The sequence below is a fragment of the Nothobranchius furzeri genome, chromosome 13 (genome assembly GCF_043380555.1).
Source record: "Nothobranchius furzeri strain GRZ-AD chromosome 13, NfurGRZ-RIMD1, whole genome shotgun sequence".
NCBI lineage: Eukaryota > Metazoa > Chordata > Actinopteri > Cyprinodontiformes > Nothobranchiidae > Nothobranchius > Nothobranchius furzeri.
The window spans coordinates 18,768,401-18,786,610 of NC_091753.1; the positions used below are offsets into that span (position 1 = coordinate 18,768,401).

Sequence of the window (18,210 nt, forward strand, 5' to 3'; positions counted from 1 at the left end):
GTCTGAAAAAAAGCGAAGAAAAAAACAGGCTACCAAGATGTGAACCCCAAAAATACTACCTGGGTGGGACCAGGGCAGCCCAGATACGAAAGTGCCATAAGAGAGTGATGTCTTTGGAGGTGAAGCAAAGAGTTTAAACCAGAGTGAACATGAGTGTGGCCTACACTAGCTAAAGGAGGCTACAAAATCACAGAATGATTGTGACCTGGCTTTGTTGCTACTGGACTTGTAAGTAATTATATTGTTTGTCCAACAGTGTGGATCTTTTTAACTTGTGGTTTATTTTAGCATTAGTTGGCTCAGGTTAGCATTAGCTTGTTGCTAATGTTGGCAGCAGGGTTGTAATTCCACTTTCAACCAGTAGGGGAGAGGAGCAGGACACTTTCTGTTGTTACTTTAACTGTTGTTACGTCCAAACGTTGTCAAGAGCCTCCGGAGGAATAGTTTCATTACTGACCAACCTCATCAAAAACATGCAGTTAGCTGTGACAGCTTGTCCGATTTAGCGACAGTAACTAAGGAGGTCACTTGAGACTGATGAATGTGATGAATTCACATATGTGGGGCAAAGCTATCAAACTAAGCCAGGCAGCTTAATAACTTGTTAGAGGCAATGGATATTCAACTGTTGTTCACACCCCTCTGCACTTCCACTAGACCCCAGAACACACACATCCACACAGAGACACACGTAACATGCATCAGTTCTTTAAATAAACCCGAAAATATAAATCCAGAATTTTAAATGTAGCACAGGCAGCAAACATGTGCATTATGACATCAACCTGGCAAAGATTTTTGGTTTGATTTGAAAAAACGCCGTCCTAAAGAGATCCAGGAGACTAGGCAGGTACTTGGGGGCGGGGTTAGTCATAAATGTATTCACTGTAAGTGTTTGTGTTGTATCTGTAGTCAAACTCAAGCATTTGCACAAACATGTGGTTGATTACAGCCCAACAAAAAAAGAAACAGGCAGTGGTGCACATATGGCCGCCAGATTGGAACCCGGTCGCCAAACTTGAGTCACTGCGTTTTGCTGCCGTGACGGAAAAACAGTCGAGGAGGGAGCTGTTATTTTAATGTGGAAAAAAAGCTCCGGCTTACAAGGTTCTCTCCCTGTGTGCTCCACCCCTGCATGAATTCAGTTTGCTTCCACCTCCAAAAACACATTTCCACATGTGCCTCTGTCCGGTGTCAGAACTCTGTCAGGGAAAAGGGAAAATCACATCCATGCCCACACACACAAATCCCCTCCTGCACTAATTCACTTCTAGTGTCACCTTTGCCTGCCAAGTCTTCTGTATCAGGACATAAACAAGCCTGTCTATAAGTCTTTCTTTCCCTTTTTCTCACACTCATAAAGTGCTTGATCCCATAAAGAGGAGAGGAAACATTCATTTACAGCCAGGGGTCACTTCAAAGCATGGACCCCACCCCACCACCCCCATCCTTCTCTCCAAGCCGTCGGGGTGAAAGGGTTACACCGAGACTGATTTACAGCACTTTGTGGCGACACACGGAATCTGACCTCCTTGTGCACAAATCTGCTAGGTCACAGATGGACTCGTAATCATTCACAACTTCATATTGAGCTGACAGGATTGTTTTAAACAGCCGCCCCTTCCTCACCGTTTCTATTACGCCTCCCACTCTTCCTCCTTTCTAACCAAAGTTTGAACTTTTACGGGAGGGTGGCGGCGCAGGCGTCTTTTCTACGGCAGTCAGAAATCTTAAATAACCTAATAAATGTGTAATCCACGGTGTCTGGGTGAGGGGAGGTGATCCTGAAAAAGGGACGGCCGCAGATGACTGGCTGGATTATCAGCGGCTGAAACCAGAGCTTTCAAAACCCCTTACAGGCATTAGGATGAAGAAATCCAATCAGTGTGGAGCTTTGCTTTCACACACACACACACACACACACGCACGCACGCACACACACACACACACACACACACACACACACACACACACACACACACACACACACACACACACACACACACACACACATATAGCTTCAAATCACTAATCCAAGAGAATAATGGTGAAACATGCATCAATGCTGGGCCAAAGGCAACATCATCTGTATCCAGCAGGACATTGGCCTTGAGCATCCTCAGGGGGACACCGTGTGTGTGTGTCTCTATGAGACCATGTCTAAAAGAGTTCATTTGGAAATTTTGTGATTGGTTGTGCAACTGTGTGACCGAACTGACACGCCCAGACTCCGGGGCTCGTTCCACCTGCAGCTCTCCCACAGGCTGCACACCCATTCATCTCTGTGTTTTCAACCCTGACTGATAAATCAAGCTACAGTGTCCTTAAAGCTCCCAGACCCCATTGCATGGATGGAAATCGGTGATAAAAGTGACACAAAAAGACATAAAGCTTGCCACCCAGGAGCAGAGCAGTAAAACAGGTCGAGGTAAGGATGGGCTGTAATCAGACGAAATAAGGCAGAGACAACCAGGGGTCGTAAAAGCCATTTACACCACAACAGGTTACAAAATGGCTAAATGACAAAACAACAGGAGGCTCTGAATACATCCTCAGGCCGGAGGGCTTCTCTTCAGCTCACAAGCTATCACACTTTTGCACAAATACACACAATTTAGCTCAGTCAGAGTAACTCTAGTTCATTAGCATGGCAGCTAAATATAACTGCTATCTTCAGTCTAGGCTCCTCATCTTTAATTATGCAAGATTCCCATGAAATATTAAAGCAATTCATTTCCATCAACTTGTACTATAATGAATCATCTTTCACCACAGTGTGTCACCAGAGTGGTACATACGTGTGTGCACCTTAGCTCTCAAAGGCAAAGAAAGTAAGACCTTTAAATTAATGGGTGCTAACTCAAAGACAAGCCAGAAAACTGGAACCTGAACATGAAGAGTTAAATCCGATTAGCATCAGAAGGGTTTTATTGTCTTATATGCAAAAAGTAACAACATTAGGGAACTGCTGCGGTACTTTTATCGATCGGAACAGCTCATGTACAAACACAACACAGGGTCATGTGACTGACACCAAGTGACTGGAGTGGGCAACCCTAGGATTGTCATTCATGAGTCCAACTGCAGACGAGAAGAGACTGTATTTGTGGTTCTGGTCCGAATGGACCAGAGCCTTCTGCCCGATGGGAGCGAGTCAAAGAGCCTGTGTACAGGGTGACACGAGTCACAGTCAAATGTGTGACCATCTGTAATGCTGATACATAGGGATGGGTACCTTTGACATTTGAATCGATCCGGTACTAATTCCCGGTACCTAGGAATCGATACCGGTACTTAACGGTACCAATTTTAGATACTTTTGAGTATTTATTATTTTAATTCTCTTTTATAATTAAATTTATTTTTTTCTCAATATATAACAATATTTGATGAATATCACGATAAATAACATACAACTGTTTGTATTTTAACATTGTCCTTGTAGTTTTATAAGCTGATAATTGAACTGAATCAAACATCTTTACTGTGAACTACATTTACTGTGTATCGTCATTCCTTTTGCCGTCCTTTTTCATTTGATTTTTCCTACTGGAAAGTTAGAATTTCCAAGGAGAAAGCAAACGCACCATTAGCTGATAACAATGGTGGCAATGGAAGCTAATTTATCAAGCTAACCTTATCTTAAACAGTTTATTTAGCTGCTGGAGCAGATTAAAACGACGATGCCGCACACTTAGATTGTGGTCGCTGGTTTCATCTTCACCTGTCGCATTTAGTAAAGTGAAGCCAAACTTTAGAGCGCGTCCATGTTCTTCTAGTCGGAATTTCGGAGTTCCGAGGAGAAAACGAACGCACCATTAGAGGAACGGAAGCTAACAAATCAAGCTAACGTTATCTTAAACATTTTATTTACCTACCGGAGCAGATTAAGATGAGGATGTCTCACTTAGATCGTTGTCGCTGGTTTCATCATCACCCAGTTACCCATCACATTTAGTGACGTGGACCCAAGCTTTAGCGTGCGTTCTTTCTACCATGCTGCTCTGTTTACAACTCGCTCGCAGCGACCGACGGCATAATGCTCTTGCGCATGCGCAGCTGTCTTGGCAAGTTCTCGTAATGAAGGACGGGTACCGAAACGAGGCACCGTTTCAAATGACGTGAATCGGTGCTCAGTCGGTACTATGGAATTTGGTCGGTACCTTAAAAAGTACTGAATTCGGTACCCATCGCTACTGATACATCACTAAAACTGTCCCTTTTCTACTCAAATACTCAACATTGTATCTGGAACATGTCTAAATTAAGCGTTTATGAGTCAGAAAGTAAAGGGAAGGGGAGGCAACGTGTGGAGGATTTGTGAACGATGAAGTTTGTTAAAATAAACGTTTTGAGCATTTTGCATTTGTTTGCTTTTTGAAAGGTTCCTGAAGCCCAAAAACGAGGTACGGTGGGGTCTTTGTACCATTTCATTACCTAGATTCCAGTGAAACTAATGTTGTTTGGTTAACATTTAGTGGAAATGAGCAATTATGTTACTTGAATGGTTCAAAAGTATAAAAGGTGTGCCTTTCATAAACTGATGATTTGGCAAATCAGTTATTCAGAACCTAATCAGTGTTCAATCAGAAAAAGCTATAAATCTCTTGTGAAACCACTCCTTAAACAGCATTGGCTTGTTATGAAGAGTATATATCCTACTTTTAAGAGATTGTGCTAATTGCGTTATCACTTTAGTTAAAACCACACTCAGCCTGGTTGCTCTCGGCTGCTCTTACCCGCCTGGTTGGTGGTGACGGTGACAGACACAGCCTGCTCTGGCCCCGGCCTCTGGGTTGAAACACCGTTCACTGCCCACACCTCAAAGGTGTAGTTGGTGTGGGCCTGCAGCTCGTTGATGGACACCCTGGTTCCCTTCAGGCTCAGCTGCTGGGGGCTGAAGTGAATGCCGTTTCCACAGGGTTGGCATCGGCGACCATCGGGTCCGCAGCGTTTACACACAACATTATACGTCAAGTCCTGACGCCCCCCCGAGCTCTGAGGAGGGCTCCACTCCAGGTTTACAGAAGTCTCGTTCACATTAGAGATGAGGTGAAGAGGGGCAGAAGGAGGGCCTGGTGAGAGGAGGACAAGAGGCAGTTAATAACCGGCGTTATCGAAGCGAGTCAAATAAACACAAATGTTTCTGTAAGAACTGTTCTGTTCTCTTGTGACTGAACAATGAAGGAGACGGGCAGATTTAATAATAATGCAAATATTTGATAGATTAGGTTTATTTAGCACTTTCCATCATTCACACATTCACATGAAGACCCTTTTACGTAAAGCTGCTTTACCTAAATCTTTTATTTTCCTATTTTTAACTCAAACTAGTAATCCTTCATCTGTTTATGAAATTTTATAATTTTATGACTTCATTTTTTCTGATGTTAATCAAATTCTGTTTTGAGATCATTAGGATATTACGTTTGATTTTGTTTTGATCTATGTGAAGCACTTTGCGTGTCTGTGATAAGCGCTGTATAACTAAAATGTACTTACTTACTTACTGACACATGCTGCCAGTGATGGTTAGCTACTATGTAGCCACAGCCGCCCCGGAGGAGGTCTGACAGAGGCAAGGCTGTATTTTACACCATCGGTCCCTCTGACCATCAAGTCAGGTGACTTGCCTTGATCTGATTGGCTAACAGCAACACGACTCTACCACTGACTCAGTTTGTTTTGCAACATTGATTTTTTTTTATCTCCACCACACAAGCCTGGAAGAGTTCTGCTATGTGGTGGAGTTTCTAATGCTAACAGTTAGCTTCTTCTAGCCAAGACGTTCTCTGCTGTTTCTTGGACACTAAACCAACAACAGCCTTCCCCGCCGTGAGTCACGATGGGTGAGTCCATGAATGTTGTGACAGTGTGATGTAAATCTGTCAGACTTTCCTAGAGTTTCACCGTCTATTTCTATCAGACGCTAATGCAGGAGATAGGTGTGGGAGACTATTTTCATGTTCAGCCTGCATAACTGATCATTTTCAAAAATAATAAGTGAAAACTGGTCTTTAATCTCCTTGTTAAGGTTTTTTTCCCCCCAGACATAAACAGTTAGCAGAGACTCAAGTGGTAAATTGTCTTGTCTGTTTAATGGAAGCTCCGTTGTCTAGAAGTTCCTTTTATTGTCCAATACATTCCAGCTTAGCGGGATTTTATTTGAACCCAGTACGCCAGCAGAACCCTTTTGAGATCCAGTTGAAAATAAAGGAGTGCTGGATACAACATGAAGGACTTGTCAGTCCACTTGGACTTGAGCCTGTTGACTTGAAAAGTGACCTGGTGTCCCATTTTGTGCAGAAAGTTCAGCTGTTTTTGCTCCACACTTTTAGAACAGTTCTAACTTCTACTCGTCAGAGGACCAGCCTTTACTGCCTTTAGCCCCGCCCACAAAGTCAAATAACCTCACTGCACATGAAACTCATTTATTTCTGCTGTGGGCAAAAAAATACATGCTTCGGAAAAAAGTCATGCATTTAAAAAATCACACAGTTAGACTGAATGCTGATGAAATAAAAATAGTATAAAGGCCATTGTGACATAGATATGAATGTGTGCTTTAATATAACAATATACAACAAATGATGAAACTCCATCATTGCTAAAAGTGACTATGCCTAACACGACTGTATGTCTGTTGAGTGGCTTTGTTCTGATCGGAATTCTGCTGATGCGTTTTCTGGAAAAGCAGAATTCCTGGTTTGTGATGCACTCTCTTCAGTTCATCACTCCTAATTTACATGTTAGCTCTGATGTGAATAATGTGTGTCTTGCAATGCTATCAAACAGCAGTAATTGATTTAACTCTGCCCCCCTCTATCCTCCCGTGCTTCTGCTTCCTCTGTCTCTCTCATGATCCCTTTAACTAATGAAATGCACGCAAGCGGGCTGGGGGGTTGATGCAGGGTGAAATATGGAAGCTGGTCGGGTCGCTGATGAATCATCTCACAACGGAAATTAATTATCAGTGTTATTTTTGGAGCAGCAGAATGGCAACGAGCCATGAAGAGCTGAGGAAAAGGATGGAATGCATTGTTTTCAACAAAAGGTACTTTTGTTAGAAGAAGCAGTAAAAATTCACGACAACAAGCTTGAAATTAACATTAAAGTGAAATGTTGGTACAATGCAAAGTGCAGTTTAGGATTGTTGTGTCCCAATAAATATTTCCCACAGATTTTCTGCCCCAAATGGATGTGCAGACATCGTTCAGTCCTCACTTTGTAACAAATGTGCGGGTGTCAACGAGGTTCATTGCATTAAAAATCTCGATTTGATGCTTTAGGAGGAAGGTGCTTGAAACCTCAAACGCACCTCCAGACAACATAAAAAAGGCTTCACAAGGTAAAGATGATAATGAAGTTAGATCCTCAAAACCTTAGGAGGAAGAAAACTCTTTAGTGCAACCTGAAAAGTCTAGGAAACTCCTGAACCATCTCCTGACGCTGATCCAGATTTGGTATAGCAGCAACGGGCACGTGTGAGTTCACCTGTCGCTCCGAGAGAAGACTTTTGGAGGTGGTGTCAAAAAGGACAGCAAAGAAAAGCATGAAGAGGACAGGAAAAAGGCAAGGAGAGGACCGTTTTCAAGTAAAGCATCGTGGGACCACGGACTCTGGAAATGTTGACTGCATTTACCCCAATGTAACTGTCAGGAAAAGCCATTGAAATCTATTAAATGTGTGTAACTGAACTTCAGTACCATAGACATCGTTGACCATCTGAAAACACCTTGTGAAATAGTGGCTGAGCCTGATGTGAAGGACAGCAGGTGATGAAATGAAGTGTCCTTTATAAGCTAAGTCCCAGGAGTCCCAGTGTTTTGTTCTCTACAACCTAGCAAAGACATGGTCTGCCCTTTCTTGCTGTTGGCACAAAGAAACATGACAGCAAGGCAGCTGAGACTCGACTCGTGAGCTGTTTGTCAGTCAGGACACCCAGGCATGTTGTAGCCTTCGCTGGATGCTAGCTGAAGTTCTCCCGTGCTGCATCCACAATCCCCAGACATGGCTGTGTGCATTGTGCTGGGTTAGCCTGTCAGTGTTTGACAGAAAAGAGGAGAATGAGAGACGTTGTGAGGAAGGCTTGAGAAAGAGACAAAGACAAACACGGTTCACCCAGTAAGAGGACAGATCGAGTTAGTGTGATAGGAAGTGTTGCTGGAGGATGGATTAAAGGGAAGGTAGCATCAGAAGGACGCGTCCAAAATCAGCATCTCATTAAGCTGCGACGGTGGGCAACAAAAGGGTGAATTACATTTTAGAAGGAGTTTTGAGAATAGTCTCAAGCGGTTTTCCTCTTGTGCTGCTGGATTTAGGCCTGGCCTGCCAGACTCGTCCTCTGTTTCATTCTGCACAGAGACTCTGGTAACTCACAGGCAGAGAGGCACATGAGGGGCGGGGCTAGCCAGCTCAGAAATAAACAATCAGAAAAAAGACGGAAATGCCGACTGTACCGCACGACGCTGTAGTTTTTTTTAGCTGTAGTCAAAAATGGCGTCTGGCGACGGCGCTAACATCTTTTAGGCTTTTAGCGCTTCTACTTGTTGTGGTTTTAAAGATGTTCAAGTCTTTTAGAACAGAGGACAGAGCCGCTTCAGTCCCCATGTTTATGACAAAGTCGGCGTTGTGGTGTGTGATGCACGCTGTAACCATATTAACGTAACCATATAATCTAAATGGTTGTGAGGTTGTTGCTCCCATACAAAACCCAACCACTCTACGCTGGCTCTGTTTGGTTTTTGAGTCAGAAATACGAGTGGGAAAATGAGACAAGTCTAGGACAGGTTTGGCGACAGAGGCTAAGGGGTTGCCCTGTAGCAGCTGGGATGCCGGTTTGAACCCAGGCTCAGTCTGTCAGTCTTTGTGTCCTTGGGCAAGACACTTCACCCTCATTACCTGCTGGTGGTGTTCTGAGGAAGCGGTGGCTTGTGTTTCAGTGCACCCCAGGGCAGCTGTGGCTCATCCCCCCGATATAAAACCTGTTCCCTTGCAGTGACGTGAACCAAGTCGAGTTAGCATCCTTCCTGCTGTTTTCCATCTCCTAGTTGCAGCAGTGAGATGTTAGCTTTACTGCACAGTTCACAGGCTTCGAGGTGGAAGAATGGAGGCTGTTTCATATTATTCAGTTTCCTTTTAACAACTGGAGGCTTCAATAGAAATCTATTAATAAATTCCCATTAAAGACGAAAATGACGAAGTGTCCCCATTTCTGCTCATTTCACCATGGTCTCCTCTTTCCACCTTCACCTCATTTCCCCTGTTTGTTTCTGAGACAATAAGAACAAGTCGGTATTTCTAAGTGAAGGTTCCCACTAAACAACATCTATGTGACAGTGTTGTGTTACTCTCTCACATCCAACACACTAGAAAGATGTTCTGTCTAACCCCGCTCGTCAGAAGCCTACTAACGATTACTTAAAAAACTAAAGATGTATGTATTCAGGGATGTGTCATGGTGCACAAGCAGAAAATAGGATGGTGAGATTTGTGAGTGTCGGCAAATGTGTACATAATCCCATCACAGAGGCTGTTATGTTTGCCGTGACAACGAACATGGAAAAAACGTTGTATAACTTTATAAGGTCTTCAACACATTCCACCGTGTCAGGATTCCTCTCTGCATTGGACACACACGCGCACACACACACACACACACACACACACACACACACACACACACACACACACACACACACACACACACACACACAGTACCTGACGCTCTCTCGGAATGCACCGCTGGGAGCATGAGAGCGTGGGAGAGCTGTCGGCTGTGACTGACACCCGGTAATTAATCCTGGGAGAGCGAAAAGCGAAGGGAAAGGGAAGCGCAACGCTTCTATAGCCTTCATACATCATTGACTCAACTTGGACTTAAAACTTTGCTTTCTGCTCAGGAGGAATCCAGATTACTACGTTTTGAAAGTTTAATTGCTAATTACTTTTTTCATTTCATTAAATGTCTTTTCTGTTGCTCAGTTGCCTGAGTTGGTTTTGGTGCCTCCAATCTGGATTTCACTCCCTCAACTGTGTTCTTGTTGTCTTTCTCCTCCTAACACACCTCTCTCTCATCTGGTTTTTCTTCACCAGTCACTGCAGCTCTAGCTCGAGGCCGAGCGGCAGAGCCCACTAAATCGGCCGGAGAACCATACTATTACCATCCAACTTGGGTTTGTTCAATGCCCCCACGAGTCCTGTTGGGCTTCGTGTTCATTCCTCTCTTCCACGCCTCCTTCTCCCCCACAAAACCGCTCTTAAGAAAACTGAGGAAAGTCTGTAAAACACATCAAGGTTTTCCCAGATTAGAGAACAACCTTTCTTTGATTAACTGATCCTGGTTTCTTCTCTGTGGTGTTTGTACTAAAATGTGTGTATCACCGTTTATTTCTCTGAATTATTTAAAACTCCTGACTCAAAACATTTCATATTTGTTATATATCAAGAAAGGCATGACATGGGACTGGAAATATGAAATAGTCAGTTGTTTTATTAAAAAAGACAGAGTGGTTTTTATGTTTATGTATTTCGCATACGCTTTTGTCGTTAATCTCTGGGAATATCCATCGAAATGCTGTTGAAAATGAACTAAATGATGCCCAGTTGTTGGAAAATGTGGGTGGCTTTGTAATATAAAAGCATAAAAATCTGGTCTATATGGGTTTAAGTGTAAGTAAGTGGGTGAAAGGCGACGCCATATTAGACGCCATGTTTCCTTCTATGGCAGCCTGTGAGGACCAAACACATTTACTGATTTGTTACCAAACTTTCTCCGTTCATAAATGTTTGTTTTACACATATATCTCTTCATTCGTTGGCAGTGATGAAAGGGAGCCTGATGCCATTTTACTGGAGGTTGAACGATCTGACGAAGTACTCGTTTAAAAATTGCACTTCCAAGAATTTTTGACCCTAATAGCCAACTGTTGGTGCGGCCTTACCCCAAAATTCCACTATCTCTGCTCCGCTCTGATTATTTCACTGTAGAATTCTCACATGTTGCTCCTTTACATGGAGATAATTAGCAGCTAAGGCAGAACTCCATTGGTGTACTCAGTGCAGCCCAGTGGTGTGGAGGGAAACTGTTTTATATCTTTAACTGAACTAAAACGTGAAATCCTAAAAATATAAATCCCGTATAAATACCAAAGTCACATGCATCGAATGTGATCACATCTGAGCGTAGTACTAGAAGTTAATCTTTACAGTGTGGGCTTTTCAGTCTAGTTACATTTTGTTCCTGCTAAGCCTCAGTCAGGTAGATTGTGAGCGCGGAAAAGAACTACTGTCTGTAAACTGGAGAAAACCCCATTTTGATCACAAAGTTTCTTTCAATACCAGCTGACCTAAAGAACAATCACTGGAAAAGGTTCCAGACAGGTTTACAAGACCACCAAAACAGCAGGAGTTCCACCACAATCATCACATCAGAAAAACACAACATCCAGTTTAATCAGCACCACAAGCCACAACCAGGAAAATGCATTTTCAATAACTCCCTCACTCTCACACACACACACACACACACACACACACACACACACACACACACACACACACACACACACACACACACACACACACACACACACACACGCTGCCCAATTACCAGAGATGCTGGCTCATTTCCAGTCTGACCTTCAGCGAGGCGAGCTGGGAGATGATTTTAAGAGGGATTTTTTTTTTTGCTCTGAGAGGATTTTTAGACAAAGAGAAACAAAATGAAAACAAAATCTTGATGAATGCTTCCTAAGTGATGACTGTAATTGCAGAGCTCTCACTTACAGGTCAGCAGTGGAAAAAAAAAACAGGAAAGGCAAAGAGCAGTCGACAGACAGGGTGAAGGTTCAAAGCTCAAATGTTGACCGACTGACGAGGCGGGCCAAAGGTCGGCGTGAGAGTTGACACCAACGTTCGGCTCCTATTCGTGAAGCTAGGAATGCAGCCGAAGTGTCGAAACCGGGTCTTACAAAATGAGCCGAGTAATGAGTCTGGACAGCTGTTACTTGCAGCAGGCATTGTGAAATTCCACGCTGACTAACCGGACAATGAGGATGACCTCCCAGCTCGTCCCTTAAAACACAGAAGGGAGGTGCAGGAAGTACTGGGATTATTCCAGTTCACATGGAGTTTAACAAACACAGCAAATCTATTTTAGAGAATAATCATTAGAAAAAGGTTGTGCAATTCTTAGCACAGACACTTTAAATTTAACTGATTTTTTTGGGAGGGAGCTATAAAAACAGCTGGATTGTATCATTTCTGTTTCTATAATAATAATAATGATAATTATATATATATATATATATATATATATATATATATATATATATATATATATATATATATATATATATATATATATATGAAACAGAAAGCTGCATGAGCAAAAGAAATTTGTTGTGCTGAAAACAACCTGCTGAAAAACACAGCAGGGAACAGAAAACGCTGGAGTGATTACATCACATGAAATGCAGCCTGATGATCTTCTTTCTGTTTTTATTGCAGCAGGTTGGAAACTTGATTTGATGTGAATAGTAACACTGAGAGTTAAACAAATGTCTCTTTGTTTCATGTAAACCATTGCTGTTTTCCTTTTCCCATGCATAAAGGAAAGTTCAAGTTTTTCTTTATTATTTGCAGATCCAACATTAATCCAGAACCAGACACTCAGGATGATCTCACCTGGATAAAAACCACAGGTGAGATCATCCCAGTGCATAGAGAGGAAGGAAAGAGGTGCTTGTTTGGATGAGTTATTCTACAGAATGATAAATCCACAGTTTGGAAGAACAACAAGCCAACAATGAGCTAAGCAGCTTAACCAATTTTATCAAGGCTTGCACACATTAAAGCATGAATCAAGTTGTTTTCAAGGGGAATAAAGAATTTGTGTGTGATGAGTTTGTGTAAACTCTCCCATGGCTCAAAGAGACATTTCTGATACTTGTCAGAAAGATGACTGTTATAGCATGAAGGCATGTGAGTCAGGGGTGTAAAGTGAGGAAACAGAGATCAGATTTTAATTCCAGATGGATACAAATGAGATAGAAAATGTTATCACTAATCCTACCTCACACTGGAAGCATCAGTGGCACGGAACATTGCTGCTTCAAATAAAATCCATTATAGTCTAAGGAGGTGATTCAAACCAGCCCCAGTGTGGAAATAGGTGCTAACCAGAACTGGCAGGCCACACGCTACAGATAGGTTCTATTTTTGCCATGAGCCGTTTCAGACAGGAATGCATACTAGCAAGATCCTGTGAAACAGGGGAGTCCAAAAGACCTCATGGGCCACAGAGAGGACTGGGTGATATGGACCAAATTGGTTTTACCCAAAGAATACATAGCTCCACCCACTCCTGCCATTATACATTAGACCTTGTGCTGACTTATGGCATAGAGTGTGAGGAAATAACAATATTTCCACATAATCCAGTCCTCTCAGACCACTTTTTGATAACCTTTGAGTTTTATATAACTGAGTTCTCAAGACATGAAAGTAAATTTCACTATAGTTGGTCTCTATCTGACAACGCAGTTGCATTTTTTAAATCAACTGTTCCATCTTTACTGTCCTCAGCATCTCAGAGGAACGTAGCAGAGGGCAATATTTTCATTTCTAGCCCCTCACAAATTGATGCCTTAGTTCATCATGTTAATTCCTCTTTACGTGTGGCATTACATGATGTTGCCCCTTTAAAAAAGAAGGTAATTAGGGACAGGAAGTTGGCTCCCTGGTTTAACTCTCATTTACGAACTTAAAACAAAAGTTTAGACAATTGGAGAGAACATGGCACTCTAAACATCAGGAGGAGTCCTACTTATCCTGGAAAAAAAGTCTTGTCTTCATAAAAATAAGCTTCGACAAGCTAGAACGGCTTATTTTTCATTGCTAATTGAGGAGAATAAGAAAAATCCTAAATACAGTTGCCAGACTTACACAGAATCATAGCTCTGAACCATCTATTCCCTTAGCCCTCAGCAGCAACAACTTTATGGGATCTTTTACGAGTAAAATTCATTCTATTAGAAACAAAATAATTAGCATCCTCCCTAATGCGATTTCTTCTTCCTCAGTAAGTGAGGCAGCATCAGAGGTGACTGTAGAACCTCATCTGTGCTTGAACCGTTTTGATCCAGTTGAGCTTTGAGAGTTATCAAAAATATTAGCTTCATCTAAACCTTCAACTTGCATTTAGATCCAATCCCAACCAAATTATTTAAAGAAGCATTTCCTTTGGTTACTGCCCCCATTCTAGATACAATCAATCTATCCTTAGTAAATGGGTATGTACCACAGGATTTAAAGGTTGCTGTAATCAAACCTTTACTTAAGAAACCTTCTCTGGATCTAGATGACCCAATGAATTATTGACCAATATCTAACCTTCCATTTTTATCCAAAGTCCTTGAGAAAATAGTGGCCATCCAAGTATGCGAGCATCTAAACTAGGGATGAGCCGGATACTCGTTTCAGACGAGTATCTGGTACGGATAAAGCATTTTTGACGAATACGAGCATGAAACGAGTAAACCTCGGAAATATCTGTAATCGTGCTGAAGGAAAATCCTCATTGGGTAACTGACTGTCTTCACGCTCTGTGATTGGCCAGTCACATAGAGCGCCCGCCCCTCCCTACACACAAAACTCTCTAGCTGGCCGGGAGTGCAGTCCGTCCGGCTCATCCACGCACACACACAGACAGTAAAGGATCTCGCTGTGGTTGCTTCACTGTTGCTCACGTTTCTTCAGTTTTCCCTAGGCTTTCTTCAGCTCACCTCTTTTTCAGTTGAATATTTAAAGTTACTTTTTTCGTAACTTACTGTACATGGTGCATTGACAAGACAGAGCTGACGTGCTGCATTAACTCACTACCTCCGCTCCGGTCGGGTTTTTTATTTTTTTAATTCCATCTCTCTCCCTCTCACCCTCTCTATCTCTCAGACACACACACCTTAATCAACATTGTTTTGTTTAACTTTGTGTGGCAAAAGGCCAAGAACGTTAAGAAAAAAATCAGTTTAATCAAATTAAAATAAAAATATATATATAAAGTTGTGTCTGGTTCTAGCATTTCATATTTCCTAGTTCCTACTGCATGAGTTCAGATGTATTAATCCATGCACTTAAATATTAATGTTCTGATTTTATTGAAACACTTGTTCTGTAATAGTTTCTTTACTATTGTGATCAAAAATATTTCATCTCAATTCTGAGGCTGCTCTGTAAATAGTTTTCAAATAAACAATATACATAGCAACTTCTGATCATTCCATATAAATTTCAGACTTAAAATAATATATTGATGTAAACCACATCCACTTCCAGTTAAAACACGCCCACTTTGGGGTTATGCCATGCCCATTCCGAGTACAGATACAGATACAGATAATTTAGTTGGTTGAACAGATACAGATACAGATAGTGGTGTGCTCGCTCATCCCTAATCTAAACACTAATGATCTGTTTGAGGAATTTCAGTCTGGTTTTAGAGTATCACAGCACTGAAACTGCATTAGTGAAAGTTACAAATGATATTCTCATGGCGTCAGATAAGAATCTTGTGTCTGTTCTAGTCTTGTTAGATCTCCAGTAGATCACAATGTTCCTTTAGAAAGGCTTGAACATGTTGTAGGGATCAAAGGAACAGCGCTAGGCTGGTTTAAATCCTACCTGTCTGATAGATTTCAGTTTGTAAATGTACATGACAAATCTTCTTCATACTCCAGGGTTACTGGATCTGGTTAGGATGCCTCCTGGATACCTCCCTGGTGAGGTTGTCTGGGCACATCCAACTGGGAGAAGACCCAAGGGAAGACCCAGGACATGCTGGAGGGACTATGTCTCTCGGCTGGACAGGGAATGCCTTGGGATTGCCTGGAGCAGCTGGCCCAAGCTAGCCTGGCAAGCCAGACTAAATAAATGTATTATTTTTCTGCAAAGCAAGAATTTGGTCTAGTTCACTAGGCTAGGCCCAAGCAGCTGGGGAGAGGGAAGTATGGGCCTCTCAACTTAAGCTGCTGCCCTCGCAACTCGACTCTTGATAAGCGGTTGAAAATGGATGGATGGATGGATGGATGGATGGATGGATGGGTTTCTTACCCAGGAAACCATATCATGACATGTTAATTTCATGACATCAATGAATCCACTATGCAGCAGATTAGGCTAACATGGGTCACACAGCATGGAGTTATTAAAGTGGTCAACATGGCTGGAATCTCGCACTATTCACTCATATCATTGAGTAGGAAACGGTATGAGGCCCTTATACATGTCACCTGGGCATGCTGGGAGTTTTGGCCTACTGCTCCACACAAACGGGGAAAAACAAGGACAAATTGACCAGATGTGTAAGAACACATGTAACACAGTCTGAGACGAAAAAGAATAAGATTGGTAGAAACGAGGTATGCCTGCTTACTACTGTCAATAAAAACTAACTGATAGCTCAGTATATTTCGACTATTAGTAACCTTAGTAACCATTTCACCCCGAGTAGACTTTCCTGTTTATGTGGTTGGAGGACAATGTGAATTGTTATGCAACATAAACATGTGGTTGTACTTACGGGTGCAGGGCATGGATGCAGGGTCTGTTTCAGACCGAAAGAATCCCTTGTCACAGGCACAAGACGTGGAGCCTTCCCTGATGGAGTAACTGTGTAGTGGACATTTGGAGCAGGAACCATCGGTGGCCAGAGCACGGTAGTAACCAATCTTACAGGCTGAAAGGTAGAGGGAAATCACAAAGAATACGCTTTGTTAGATGCCACACATTTGATTCATTTTACATGATAAATGGATAAATGGTGGATGCAGAGCCTTCTAGAGTCCTACCCCCCAAGGCACTGCTGCAACAGAACATAAACTAAAGACTGGTTAAAAAATGAGGTCTTTTCTCATTCATAACTTTGATCTAATCTCTGGCAGTAGTGCAATAAAAAAAGAGCCTACAGTATTTCAAACTGTTTAACAAACAAACACAGCCACACTTGGCACACCAGCAGCGCTGTCACTCTTTTTCATTCTGTTGGTGCCTAGCACACACCTCTGTCTGAAGTGGTAACTTTTCTTACTTCTGGCAACTGGGCTCGTCTTTCATTTGAGCGACAGTTTGATTGGAGAGCTCGTCTTTCAAGGAGTTTCTCCTTTGTCTATCCATTTCAATAATGGCTGGGGAAGCCCATCAGGGTTATATTTCACCCTCTGAGCACTGAACCAGAAGAAGGGGACAAAAGAGCAATTCTCCAAGAGGTGCAGTGTGGACTGTTACAACACCAGTTGGACCAAATAAGCCATCACTCTGCAAGGCTTGTGCTTGGTAGTGGGCGACAAATGGTATGGTGGCTGAAGGACAGGTGGTGTGGGTTGGAGATGGGCAGGGATCTTCGAACACCGGAAAAAGCATTACGATTCGTGAATAAGTAATGTAGTTTTTGTTTTGTTCTTTCTCCAGTACCACTTGACTAACACATAACTACTAACCCAAACATGTGGTGGCGGTAATGCTCCAGTTGGTTTTCTATTGCTCTTCAAGTCAGCTATTATATTTTTAAAGAGATACTTTGCACCTTTTTCATATTTTTAAATAATTTTCTTGAGCCAGAATGTGCTAAAATGACCCTTTACAGAGTTAATGAAATGTCACTCAGACCCCCAGATCCCTGTGGCCAGAATATCGCACTTGCATCTTCAGAGTGGTGGGCCGCCACCTGTTAGATTTAGAAAATAGTTCAGCTGACATGAATGACACTGTGATCCACTTCCAGAAGGATTATGAACACAGCTGGTTTGTTTAATTTAGTGATGAACTGCTCCTGCAGGTACTAATGAAGGCTGAGGAGACGTATCAGCTGTTAAAAAAGATGAACTCACAGCGAGGAGATGAGTTTTGCTTTTGGTTCTACTAAATGGACACGGGGGGGGGGGGGGGCTAAAAGGCATGCTAAAACTGCCAAGTGTGCCTTTAAGGTGAATGTATTACAAATTGGAAACCTCTAGCCGTGGGGGCAAAGACAACCATGTGTGTCCCTGTAACTTCTGTTCCATCAGAACTTCAGAAGGTGCTTTCAGGTGCAGGACTGGGCACTTTATTTAAGGAGAAAATTCAAACAAAAATGTTTTTGGTTGAATGTCATTGCTGGTTTGGAGTTTTTGTTCCAATAGTAGGTTTGTGAACCCTCAAAAAAATCTATGGTTA

The 18,210-nt window shown here is 42.3% G+C and overlaps 1 protein-coding gene across 1 annotated transcript in view; it reads right to left on the reverse strand.

Moving 5' to 3' along the window:
- epha4l (eph receptor A4, like) overlaps window positions 1–18,210 on the reverse strand; it is a 100,790-nt gene that overhangs the window by 35,425 nt on the left and 47,155 nt on the right. The window contains exons 5-6 of the mRNA XM_054742968.2: window positions 16,580–16,735; window positions 4,740–5,075 (exon numbers count right to left, since the gene is read on the reverse strand). Of these exons, the coding sequence (XP_054598943.2) occupies window positions 4,740–5,075; window positions 16,580–16,735 (492 nt within the window). The remainder of the gene's footprint in view (window positions 1–4,739; window positions 5,076–16,579; window positions 16,736–18,210) is intronic.